Source organism: Echinops telfairi, unplaced genomic scaffold (genome assembly GCF_000313985.2).
Source record: "Echinops telfairi isolate 266 unplaced genomic scaffold, ASM31398v2 ScPeMD7_17;HRSCAF=63, whole genome shotgun sequence".
Taxonomy (NCBI): domain Eukaryota; kingdom Metazoa; phylum Chordata; class Mammalia; order Afrosoricida; family Tenrecidae; genus Echinops; species Echinops telfairi.
The window spans coordinates 5,478,680-5,490,964 of NW_022103914.1; the positions used below are offsets into that span (position 1 = coordinate 5,478,680).

The 12,285-nt window shown below is 44.1% G+C and overlaps 2 protein-coding genes across 6 annotated transcripts in view; both read right to left on the minus strand.

Moving 5' to 3' along the window:
• The window catches only part of PCYT1A (phosphate cytidylyltransferase 1A, choline), a 61,300-nt gene extending 56,089 nt beyond the window's left edge, over window positions 1-5,211 (minus strand). Inside the window, exon 1 of one of the 3 annotated variants that reach the window (XM_004712258.2) lies at window positions 5,090-5,211. The gene's annotated coding sequence lies outside the window, so the exon portion shown is untranslated. Of the gene's footprint in view, window positions 1-4,709; window positions 4,735-5,089 lie in introns of those variants that run through there. The other 2 variants (XM_045287550.1, XM_045287551.1) reach the window with 2 other exon arrangements.
• A 3,239-nt stretch (window positions 5,212-8,450) lies between these two features.
• DYNLT2B (dynein light chain Tctex-type 2B) overlaps window positions 8,451-12,285 on the minus strand; it is a 19,699-nt gene continuing 15,864 nt past the window's right edge. The window contains exons 4-5 of one of the 3 annotated variants that reach the window (XM_045287553.1): window positions 10,899-10,962; window positions 8,451-8,538 (exon numbers count right to left, since the gene is read on the minus strand). In XM_045287553.1, coding sequence (XP_045143488.1) covers window positions 8,509-8,538; window positions 10,899-10,962 — 94 coding nt within the window. In that variant the 3' untranslated portion in view covers window positions 8,451-8,508. Of the gene's footprint in view, window positions 8,539-8,980; window positions 9,778-10,898; window positions 10,963-12,285 lie in introns of those variants that run through there. The other 2 variants (XM_004712327.2, XM_045287554.1) reach the window with 2 other exon arrangements.

Genomic DNA, 12,285 nt, shown 5'->3' on the forward strand with positions numbered 1-12,285 from the left:
AGCAAATGTTTTGAGAATGATGAGGGCAACAAATGTACAGATGTGCTTTACACAATTGATGTATGTATGTATGGATTGTGATAAGAGTTGTATGAGCTCCCAATAAAATGATTTAAAAAAAAAAAAGATTCAGTGAGTAAATCCTGTGTTTAGATTCTGCTATTCCTAGAATGGGCTAAGGAATTTATATCTCTATGGGAGAATCTATGGGTAAAATCCAAGGAATCTGTGAATTTTAACTGAAAAAAATTTGTTACCAGGCAATTTTGACAAATTCAATACTTCCTTCACTTATGAACATAGGTCACAAAAGTAATGGCAGCAGTGGTTTTGACCATGTTATCAATAGAAATCATGGATATTTTCATATATTACACATTACAGTTTCTGCACATGTCTTGAAACAATGCTTAAATTCATTACCATTTAAAAATTATTATGGTTATTAAAACCCAATGATAGATCATATAATTTATTATGTTAACCAAAAAAAGCATACATAGCAATACACCATCCATTTAAAAATATTTTTATAATTATACTTTAATTGATTTCCTCTATAATTCTATGTTTGCGGGGTTTTTTTTTGCAGGGGGGTGTTTGCATATAGAACATTATTGCACAAAGGGGATATATAAAAATTCTACCATACTGGGAACGGATTACAAGAATCTATGTATAACCTCCTCCCTGGGGGATGGACAACAGAGAAGTGGGTAAGGGGAGACGTCGGACAGTGTACACATATGACAAAATAATTTATGAATTATGAAGGGTTCATGAGAGAGGGGGGAGGAAGGGGGAAAAATGAGGAGCCGATATTAATGGCTCAACTAGAAGGCAAATGTTGAGAATGATGATGGCAACAAATGTACAAATGTGCTTGACACAATGGATGTATTTATGGATTGTGTTAAGAATTGTACGAGCCCCCAGTAAAACAATTAAAAATATTTCCACCATACTTTCAAGAGTCCATGACAGAAAAAAAATTCAAAGTCCTGATTTAGACTGTGAGTCAAAAAAAATAAACAAGCATAAGCACATATAAGGTAATTCTCTGTGGATCAAAAACTCTTCTTTTACCTTCCACGTACTCAATTTTATCTCTACTATGACACAGGGAGCATATGTCACTAATTTTAGCAGCCCTCTCTTCAAAACTGGTTTACACATAGCTGTGAATGTCATATTGCCGCCTACCAGATCCCTGAGTCCCCAGGCTCATTGGCAGTCAGCCTTGCCTAAACACAGAGAACCTCAAACTAATATAATTTTTAAATGGGGATTTAAAAAGTTACCAAAAGAAGAGAAAATTGAGGTAGAGAACCTCCCCAAAGTATACTACACATCTTTCTAGTTTGCCATCAGTAAACTATAGGCAACTCAATTACCGTATATACTCGAGTATAAGCTGAGACACCTAATTTTACCACAAAAAAATGGGGGCTTTTTCAGTATAAAAATATGCTGAAAGTAGGGGAAAGGGGAAAAAATGAGGAGCTGATATGAGGGCTCAAGTAGAAAGAAAATGTTTTGAGAATGATGATGGCAACAATGTACAAATGTGCTTAACACAATGGATGGATGGATGGATGGATGGATTGTGATGAGTTGTACGAGCCCCCAATAAAATGACTTTTAAAAGAAAATTTAATTAATTAATTAAATGTGCTGGGAAAACTCGGCTTATACTCGAGTATATATATAAATGAGATGAAGTATGCAAATGAGCCCAACATAGTACCAAATATATGTGTGACTCATTTTTCTTCTTGAGTGAAGCACTGGTATACACTCCAAAATCAAATGTGTAAAAAGCATATTCCTTAAAAAAAAAAAAAAGAAAGAAAGAAAAACATATTCCTTGAGTTTATTGACAGAACTGTCGAAGGGAGTTAGGATTTTAATTTTGCCACAAATCATCCATAGGGCAAGTAACAAAACAAACTGTCCTTGAAGCACAGGTCCAGTTACCTATTTAATAGTAATACTGTGGAAACAGAAGTTAATGACTAGAAAGGAAGGCTGTGAATGGAAAGCTTAGTCTTAGGAAACAGAGGGTCAAGGTACTGTCTGAAGTCACCAGACAGGGCAATCACCAGAAGGGGTGCACCTAGAGCCCTGCCCAGCCCATCTCACCTTTCGAAGTCAGACAGCTCCAACAACAGGACGGAGGTGGTGGAAATGTGAAAGGTGCAAAAGCAACCACAATCACAGTCCAATAACAATGGGGGATATTTTAACTTTAGGCTTCCATGTAAGTGATGAAAAAAAAAAACCTTCAAAAAAAGATAATGACCTTTTGAGAAATTATTCTTTCCAATATATTTCAGGGTCACATACACTGTGGTGGAAGAGAAGCCTGTTTCTATTTGATTCCGAAGGGGAAAGTGCAGATGTCTACGAGCAGTAAAATCAGAAGATCTGACTTTAGATCAGATTTATGAAGATACTTGGGAAGAAAAGCACAAGGCCTATCTCAAAAAATTATTTTCGTAGCAGATGGGCTCACACATCAGAAGAATTGTGAGGACAGTGCTGTGTTTCATTCTGTTGCACACAGGGTCACTATGGGTCGGAACCAGCTCCATGGCGCCCAACATTAGTAGATATTTAACATTATTCATCATTAATAATTTATTTTCATTTGCTTGTCTTCTCGATGGGCACTTTATAAATGCATTTTCACCAGCTTTTATAACATGTCTAAGAGGAGTTATTCGACTTTAACAGACCCATGGGAGAATCCATGGATGGGATAAATGGGTTTACAAGTGTCATAAAATTGTATACAAAATTTAGTGAGTGGATACAGGCATTTGATTATCAAAGATTCTTTAACCAGAAAAACAGTTACCTCTGCCATGGTTGGAAAATCGAAAACAAGAGAATGACATTCTGCCCGCGGTCACAGGAGTGTGTCAGTGTTATATCAGATAGTCAGCTGGAACTGCTAAACCCAAAGCTCTGTCTGTCTCGATCACTCTCCTTACGAGATCATCTATCCTGAGAGGGGGTTCCCAAGGAAAACAAAACCCTACCTTTGTATGGGAAGAGAAACCACAGGCTGTGTGGGAGGAGAGGAGATGGGGACATTGTGTCAAGCAATCCGTTTTTTGAAAGAAATTTGCAAAGCAGGCTACATCAATAAGAATCATTCCATTCAGTAAACACAAAGGACCCCAGAGGGAGGGCTGCTGTCTCCAAGACTGAGTGTCCTCTGTCCACATACTGGGTCTTAGAAAGAATCTCTGGAGCCATTCCTTTTAGGTATGTAAAAGTCGCCCAAGGAAACATTTAGGAAGATATGCAACCACCCAATTTTGAGCTAAACACAGGCTATCCCCAACTAATTCCCTTTCAAGGACCTTTCTAAACTCTTCTGTCAGAAAGTGTACGAGTGTATATGTGCGTGGTGTAGTGGCAACTTTCAGATTAATACGGTGTCTGGTCAATAAAAATGACTCCAAGCTTCTCTTAGCTCTTTTTAATAAGCATTGCTGGCACAATCAGTAATGCCATCTGCTGTCAGAGAGGAGGGGGGGAGTGCAACTCACTTTAGTGCCTTTTATCTGTTCTCACAAACAGCACATAAGAAAAGGACTGAATAGAAACAAAAATAAGGGCTAAAGCCTCATTTGAATGACCCTGACTATCATTCTTGGTAGGTCAGTGCACAATGTACTGAGGTCCAGAATTAAAGCCTCCACGTGGCGCCTGAGTCACCACTAGTTACATTCCCAAGTCCATCCCTTTGCTTGCTCCTGAATGATGGTCAACACCGGTTTACCACCATTCTCGTAACCAAACCGCGCCCTCAGCCTTTCTACTTACCATTCCCTGTGCTGCATTATAAGAACAGAATCACTGAATGCCAACACTGAGAAGGGCCCTTCCGGTCATAATCTCCTCGCTCCCATTTGATTCTTGGCAGAATGTTTTTGTCCCACCCTTCCTGAGGTTTCCACATTCTCCAGAGAGCAGTTTCTCCTACCACAGATCTCTAATTGCCTCTATAAATAGCACTGTCCCTAGTTCAATATAAATGCTGGCTCTCCCTACTGAGGTCCTGAGTTGCAGCCCTCAGTCTTAACCAGTCACCTCAGTTCCGCTCCAGAAGCCTTAGATCAATCTGAGAGTAAGTGGTCCAGACCTCTCACATGCATCTCTGTACTTCCTATGTGCTTCCAGTGGACAGTCTCCTAACCACAGAATCATTGCATTTTAGACCTGAAAGATAACTCCAACAAAACAGGCTGGCTCCATGTTTTCCAAACTTCTTTTGAAACGAAATTTTACACCACCAACCTTGAAATGGGGGAAATCCATGTTACACCATAAACGCACCCACAACTCAAATAAAAGCCCCTTCTATTTTGATTCCACTATTTACATATTAGTTCTATTTTATGCCCCTTGCTGAAAATATGTCCGGTGCCATCCACTAACTTGATTGCACAACCCCTAGGATGGCAGCTCTGGTTTGGAAAATAGTGATCTAGTCCCAACTTCTCCCCCACTGGTGAGGAAACTTTGTGAGGCAACTTTCCCGGGCACAATTAGTTCCTCCACGACATTAAACCCCCGCCTGACAAGTCACCGGCCAGTGTTCTCTCCACCCGCGCTGCTCAGCCCAGCCCCCGGCCCGCAGTCTCGGGCCAGGCGCAAGCTCGGGCACCCACCCCACCGTCTTGGGGCAGGCAGACCTTCGAAGCCTCTGCTCCGCGGTCAGAGTCCCGTCGCGGCCACCGCTTCATGTTCCCTTAGGGCACAGTCCTCTCGGAGTCACCAGGCACCGAGCAGTCTCCTCCGAGCCATGGCGAATCCTCGGTCACTGTCCGCGGGCAGTCGTTGCCGCTTTCGCCCTGGGTCGGAGCCCCGCGCAGTCTCAGCCTCGGGCTCTCAGGTCAGAGACCCGTCGCAGACTGTATGCCTCGGTCACAGTCGCCCCGCTGTCACGGTCCCTCGGTCACGGTCGCCTCGCAGTCCCTGCCTCACACGCCCCTCGCTGTCACTGACCCACTCTAGTCTCCGTTCCCGTGCCCTGCGGGTCCCCGTCGCAGCGCCCCGTCTGGGCCGTAAATACCTGCATCCAACGGCTCCTCTCACCTGCAGCTCGCGCTCCGCAGCGTCGCGTCCCGCCGGTTTCGGTCGAGCGCCAAGTCACCGACAAGGGAAACTGGAGAGGTTGCGGGGTGACGCCCGGGGAAAGGCAGCTGACGGAACGGCGGGCCGGAAGTCCCGCCCACTGCCCTCCCTCTGGCCAATCCGGACACAGCTTCCCCCTGAAAACCGTGACCCTCACACAGTGGTTCCGCCTCCGCCGAAGCCCGGCGGGTGGAGGGGAGACTAGCGGAAAAGAGGGGAAACGGTTATGGGTCAGCCTGGAGCCAGGGCTAGAGGAGGCAGTGCGGCCGCTTCCTGTGGATGGGCCCGGCTGTGACCTTCGTCCACGTGTTCCCTGGCGGTTGGTCACGAAGTCTTACCTGGCGGCGCCCCTCCGAGAAGCCAGCGCGGCTTCCCCCGCGGCCGCGCGGCCAGCGCGCTCGCTCGCTCGCGGGCGTCCACGAAGCGGAGGGCCGGGCGCTGCCCACTCGGAGCTCCCTCGCCCGTCATTGTGCCCCGCAGCGCCGGCTTCCGCCGCGTCGGCGACGTGCACACCCCCCAGCGAAGTCATCCGAAAGCCCGTGGCTGGCCCAGACTTCATTTGGGCCCATCAGCTGGAGAGTGTGGTGGGTCCCTGGTCAAGTTCTCACACCGGCGTGTGCCCGGGCGTCTCACACGCAGCCACCGCGCCGCTCACAGTGCGGTATTGCTAGGATGCTAAACGGTCAGGTGATACACTTCTAAAAACCAGCGAATGGAAGCGCTGCGGACCACGACAGGCTGATCCGGTGTGTGCCGGGAGTCGGAGTGGCATCTAACAGCAAGGAATCAAAGCAGGGTTAAGTTGAACGGGAGAGAATTTAAGGGAGGTCATTGTGTTGTACATGAACCGGACAAGAACAACTCAGTCTCTGGTAAGAAGCAAAACAGTTTATTAAAGGGAGACAGAAAAGAGAAAAAAGAACCTGCGCAGGGACCAGCCCTCTGAGAGGGAGAGTGACTGGCCCCGATCGCTTCCAGACTTGGGTTTTTATAAGGTGGGGTAAACAATGGGGGCTTTGCAGCTGTGCAAGCAAGCAAGCAAGGACAAAAGCAGACCTTGCAGTTAGCCTTGACATTTTTAAACGTTTTTTCTTCGAGATAGATGTGTGGCCTTATCTTGCAGCTGCTATTTTCTGGCAAATGTGCTTGACCTTAACCTTGATACAAAATGGAGCCTGCTACAAGATGGTTCCACTCAGGCTAACTATCACAATTGGAAGGAAGCCCCGTCTAACCGGGTGACTTTTCCTTTCAGAGAATCAACCTTTAGTGGGGGTCCCTTTTGATACTGTAGATGTAAGGCAAGTAGATACCCAGTGTGATGGAGGAATGTACACAGAGGTCCTTTGGTGACTGAAAAGGAAAGGGACGATGAGATGGTAAATGTTAGGGGTCACTTGGGTAGACCAGGAGACCAGTGATTTCACAGACACTGGGCTAGGTGCTCTTCTAGAATGTATGATTATAATCTGATGACCTCCCATGATAGGATAGGATATGATAAAGCCAATCAGTTGAAATGGGACTTTCCTTGGGGATATCGATGGGTAAGATTAGGGACAAAGGGGGTTGTTTTACCAAATGCATACACTAAATGGAAATTAACTGGCCATGTCATAATAAAGGAGTTTGAAAGAAATCAGGCACACATTAGAAACCTATGGGGGCGGGAATAAGGATCCAAAGCTGGACAAGTGCAAGCTGAGGTCACTTAGGCACAAGTGAAGGTCAACCTGGGCATGCACACTAGACACCAGCAATATTACCTCATACATGCACCTGAACCCAGCCACTAGGAAAGGCCAATGCGCTCAACCATGCCCCCTCTGCGCCCCGCCTCACGCCCCCCACCCCCACCCCACATCCCACACACACAGACACACAGAAGGGGATAAAAAGAAACTGAAGGCAGGCCTCTCACTTTCAGTTTGAAGGGTAAGACCTCTCCCATGAGTGTGCCCACCCTCTCCCCATTTTCAGTAAAGGAGCTTGCTCTCTTTCAGCAAGTGCTACCCCCACCCTCACCCCAAGTTCCAGGACTCCTCTTTTGGCTCCAGGGCCTCCTCTTTCCAGCCACTTTCCCACGTGGTTTTCGTCCTTCCCTGAAGCAGCCATTTTCAGTTTCAAACACTCCCACAGTCCAGTCAGGCGACCTTGCATGCTTTCCTGGGATAGCCTATACTGAGACTATTTCTCGAAACTTCCCTTTGTCTCATAAAAGCTACTTGGATTTACAAAACTGCTTTTGAGTGGATTTTTTTTTTCTGAGTAGATTTTCAGCGTTGAGAAGAACCTGGAAAAACCATCCCAGAAACCTAAAAATATAACCTGTCTTCAATATAGAAATGGATGCTTGGGCTGGGCGTGCGCTCTCAGCCTGGCACTTTCTCCTCACCTGGCTTCCGGCTCCCGAGATGAAAACCCACAGAATAACCCAGGCTTCGGCCTAGCCAATGGATTGTGAGTTTGCCTGCTCCCACAATTACACAAGCCATTTCCTTTAAGTAAATAAGTATATACAAGGGGTTACTCTACCCCCCCACCAAAAAAAAAACCCATTTTTTTTCAAAGCTATGTATTTAAATTTTTTTTACTAAACAACCATATCACCTTCAAAGTACTCTCCATTACAATTTACATTTGTCAAATCTGTGATTCCATTCTTGGAAACATTTTTCAAACTCATCTGTTTGGATGGCTGACAGTGCCTTCACGCCCACCCCACCCCACCCTTTTTTTTCTTCACCTCGTCTACATCATCAAATTGCTGTACTTTCATGTCCTTTTGCATTTACCGAAACAAAAAGAAGTCACACGGAGCAAGGTCTGGTGAGTAAGGTGCATGGGGCAAGAGAGGCATGCTGTTTGTTTTTTTTTGCCAAACGTTGGCACACTGAGATGGCTGTGTGAGCAGGTATACTGTCGTTGTGGCAAAACTAGTTCTTGTCTGCCTTTTTTGTCGCACACTGTTACACAATCTTTTCAGAACCTCTAAATAGAAAGCTTGATGAACAGTCTGATCTGGTGAAACGAACTCCAAAGTCAACATTTTCATCTATTCAGGAAGTTGATGGACGTCCAGAACGAGGTTTGTCATCAATCAACATTTCACCTTTTTTTGAAACAAGAAAATCACTCCTACACTTGAGTTTTTCCCCTAGCCCTGTCCTTGTAAGCTGTGTTCAACATCACAACAGTTTCTGCAGCATTTTTTCTGAGCAGGAAACAAAATTTCACAGCCAAAAGCTGTTCTCTTAAATCAGCCATCACAAAAAACAAGGTTCAAGTGAAACTGCTTTCACGAAAAAAATTCAGTGTGACCAGCGAGAACCTTCCCAGGTGACGCCACTGGATGCACTAATTCAGAGTAAGTTGCTTGTTGCTCACCTGGAGGGGAAAATGTGTACAATGAAGGTTCTGCGCTGCCCAATGCAATTCCAGTTTTTTTGGGGGGGAGGGGGTACTCCCCTGTAGTTATAGATCATTGGTTTTGTCCCTCTAGAGAACCGTGGCGAAAACAATGAGTAAACTTGTGCATCTCCCCAGGAACCTCCAGGGAGAAAAAGAAGAAAAAAGACTTAAATTCTGGTCTTTTCCCTTTTGAGTCTCACCAATACGTGTTTGAGCATGCCTGATAGACTGTGGTGCCTAAGTAAGATCAGGTAGCTGAAGAAGATAACATGGACTCTGGGGGGAAATCACTGCAAAGACAGCTAAGAATGTTAGAGAATGCTAAGAGAATCCTCGCTTCAGACATAGCTGGGGGTGCAATGGTTAAGTGCTCCAGTTCAAATCTCCCAGCCACTCTGAGAAAGAGCAATGTGGCAGTGTGCTTCCACTAAAAATGACAGCCTTGGAACCCCCATGAGGCAGCTCTACTCTGTCCTGCAATCAACTCCACAGCAATAGGTTTGCTTAGATTTCATTCCATACACATACAACTTGGGCCCTCTGAGACCCTAATACTAGGGACAAACCCGGGGGGTGGGGGGAGATGGGTGTTGAAGGTAATAAGCTATGTACAGCAGAGAGTGACCGTAACTAAGCAAAACCACTGTAGCGAGAGGTAAAGGCAACAATTCAAAATATAGAATAAGAAAACCTAAATACTAATCCATCTCAGTGTCATTTATAATAGTGGAAATTCAAAATACACAGTCCCTCAACAGGGAAATGGCAAAAATCCCCATGACATAACCTAATGCAATAAATAAAACTTAGATTCTGCTTATTAAAATCAGAGTATAAATAAAATACTGTCAAAACAGTTTATGACACTTTGAGAAGTGAAATAAATCAAGGTACAAAGTTGCACATATTATTGATCTAACCATACAAATACAAAAGCACTGGTAGAAAATGTATCAAATATTTACAGTTGGTTATGTTTGAGCAGTTGAATGATGAATTTCCCCTACACTTTCCTCTTCAAATGTAATAATATATTGTCACAAAATTAAAATATTAAAAGTATAAAGCCTAATAATTGCCAAACTGCCAAGTTGTGTCTGATCAAGTGCTTAACAATGTTTAAAAGTTCACATTTCTTCAGTCATCTCTTCCCCGTCTTTCAAAGATTCAATAATAGAAACATCCAAATGCTGCAACAATACAGAATAAACTTTCCTGAAAAACAAACAGAACATACACACATGCACATAAATCCAGAATGTCAATACTTGTGAGGGCATCAGGGGCAGCACGGACAACTGAAATCACCACCCCCCAGACCGTGTTCCAACTTTAAATCACAAAAAGCTGCTTTCTGAGGGTAACAATGAAATTATTTGCCAAGAGTACGGTAGATCTACCTATAACCCCCTCCCAAGGGGCCAGACAACAGAAAAGTGGGTGAAGGGAGACATTGGTCAGTATAAGACATGGGGAAATTTTTAAAAATAAATTATCAAGGGTTCATGAGGGATGGAGGGGAGGGGAGGGGAGAAAATGAGCTGATAGCAAGGGCTCAAGTCGAAAGAAAATATTTTGAGAATGATGATGGCAATATATGTACAAATGTGCTTGAAACAATGGATGGATGGATGAATTGTGATAAGAGCTGTAAGAGCCCCCAATAACATGATTTTTTAAAAATTAAACTTTTAACATATAGAAATAAAATCCACACTAATGGATTTTATGTAATGCATACTCATAAAATAACTTTTCTATTTTCCCCGCTTTGTCATAGAAATTAAATGGAATGCTAATAAAAAACCCCTTGTCTGTCTTCTAGGGAGCCCTGAGGGTGCTGTGGTTAAAACTTGGTTCATACTCACCAGGCCCTCCACAGGAGGAGGATGGAATCGTTTGCTTCTGTAAATAGGACGGGATAGAACTGCCCTGTGAGTTTCAGAGGGCATTACTCTTTGGGGGAGTAAAAAGCCTCCTCTTCCTTCCTTGCAGCAGCTGATGGTTTCAAACTGTCACCCTTGTGGACGGCAGCCCAACATGTAACCACTATGCCACCAAGAAGCTCTTGTAAATAATAAGAGCGATCTCCAAATTCAGACTTACAGAGGTTTATATCATCTGTATATGCATACAGGCCTCCCTATGTTTTTAGTTTAATGATAGAAAAAAGCAACAGTCAATCTGCTCACCCACAAAGAGAATTAAGACAAATGTCTAAAACGAAAGTGTCAAAAAAAAGAAAGTGGCTTTATATCTTCATAAATACTAAGTAATTCACTTGAAATACCCATGTTTCCTTAGAAAAGTTAACCAAAAAATCCAAATAAACTTACATTCATGAAAACATCATGAACATAGTTGTCAGTGTCTGCATCCCAGAAACAGCGAGCGGCCATGCTAGAGAGGCAGAGAAGCAACAAGAATCATTAGTAGGGTGACCAGACTATGCAGAACGCCTGTTTGTCAGGAGCACATGTTTCCCTTGATATGTTCATATAGCTAAGTGACCCCCAACCTTTTTCTCAAGTTAACATACAGAGGAATCCCAGCCTGTTCAGCAGAGTACAATGGAGAAACTGGAAGTGACTAGAGTCATAGGTGAGGCTGCTGGCAGCTAAAATGACCAGGAGTTGATTCGATGTCCCCGAGGGCTGGTTGGAGATTTTGGACTAGATTGTTTCGTCCTAAGAGTTTGATATGGGCTGACAACAACTAACAAAAGATGAGCGTCTGCGACTTTTAGATAAAACAATCATTTAAGGATTTATGGCTGAAAGAAAAAGGGGGGGGGAAAGATTTATGACTGAAATGGGCTCAATTCCTCGACATTAGGATAAATAGGTAGGCCTTGAAAGGTCCCAAGAGATTCTTTTGTTCAATCTGATCCTTTTGTGTTGTTGTTGCTGTGGGGTACCGTGGAGTCAGCTCCAACTCCTGTGACTGTCCCTGGAAGAGTAGAACTGTCTACAGTGACATCAGGCTGCAATCTTTACAGGAGCAGATGGCCAGGATAGAATCCCACAAAAGCAAGAAGAAAACACTGAATTCTGAGTTCAATCTCCTATATAATCTTAAATCTAAAATTGTCTCTCACTGCCATCGAGTCAATACTGACTCCTAGTGACCCAACAGGACAGGGTAGAACTACCCCTGTGAGTTTCAGAGACTGGACTTATTTATGGAACTTGAAAGACTGTTTTTCTCCCTCGGAGTGACTGGTGATTTCAAACTGCTGACCTTGCAAACCGCAGCCCAAATGCATAAACACTATTCCACCAAGGCTCCAATGATCTCTACACGAGACTATATTACTTAATTTCTTAAAGTGGCCATTTTCTGCTATACTTGATCTATATGCTGCATTCTCTTCTCCCCATTTCTTGAGTAAGGAAAGAAAGTGAGTCAAAATAAAGGCCAATTAAAATCTGGAAACCACGTACACGCCCACTAGTAGCAGACCAGCTCTCTGGGTGTTACAAGCAGTTAAATGAGCAGCTACTCACTGAAAGGCAGGTGGTCAAAACCCGCTCAGAGGTACCTCCGAAGTAAGACCTAGAAACCTGTTGCCAAAAGGTGACAGTCCAGGAAACTGTGGAGTGCAGCAAACGGTGACGCGTGCGGTCACCATGTGCTGGATCTGTTTGGCAGCAACAGATGCACCAGACTGGAAACAAAGTGATGGCGTTTCCTAGCACCTCAATTTGATGCAGCCCCTAAAGA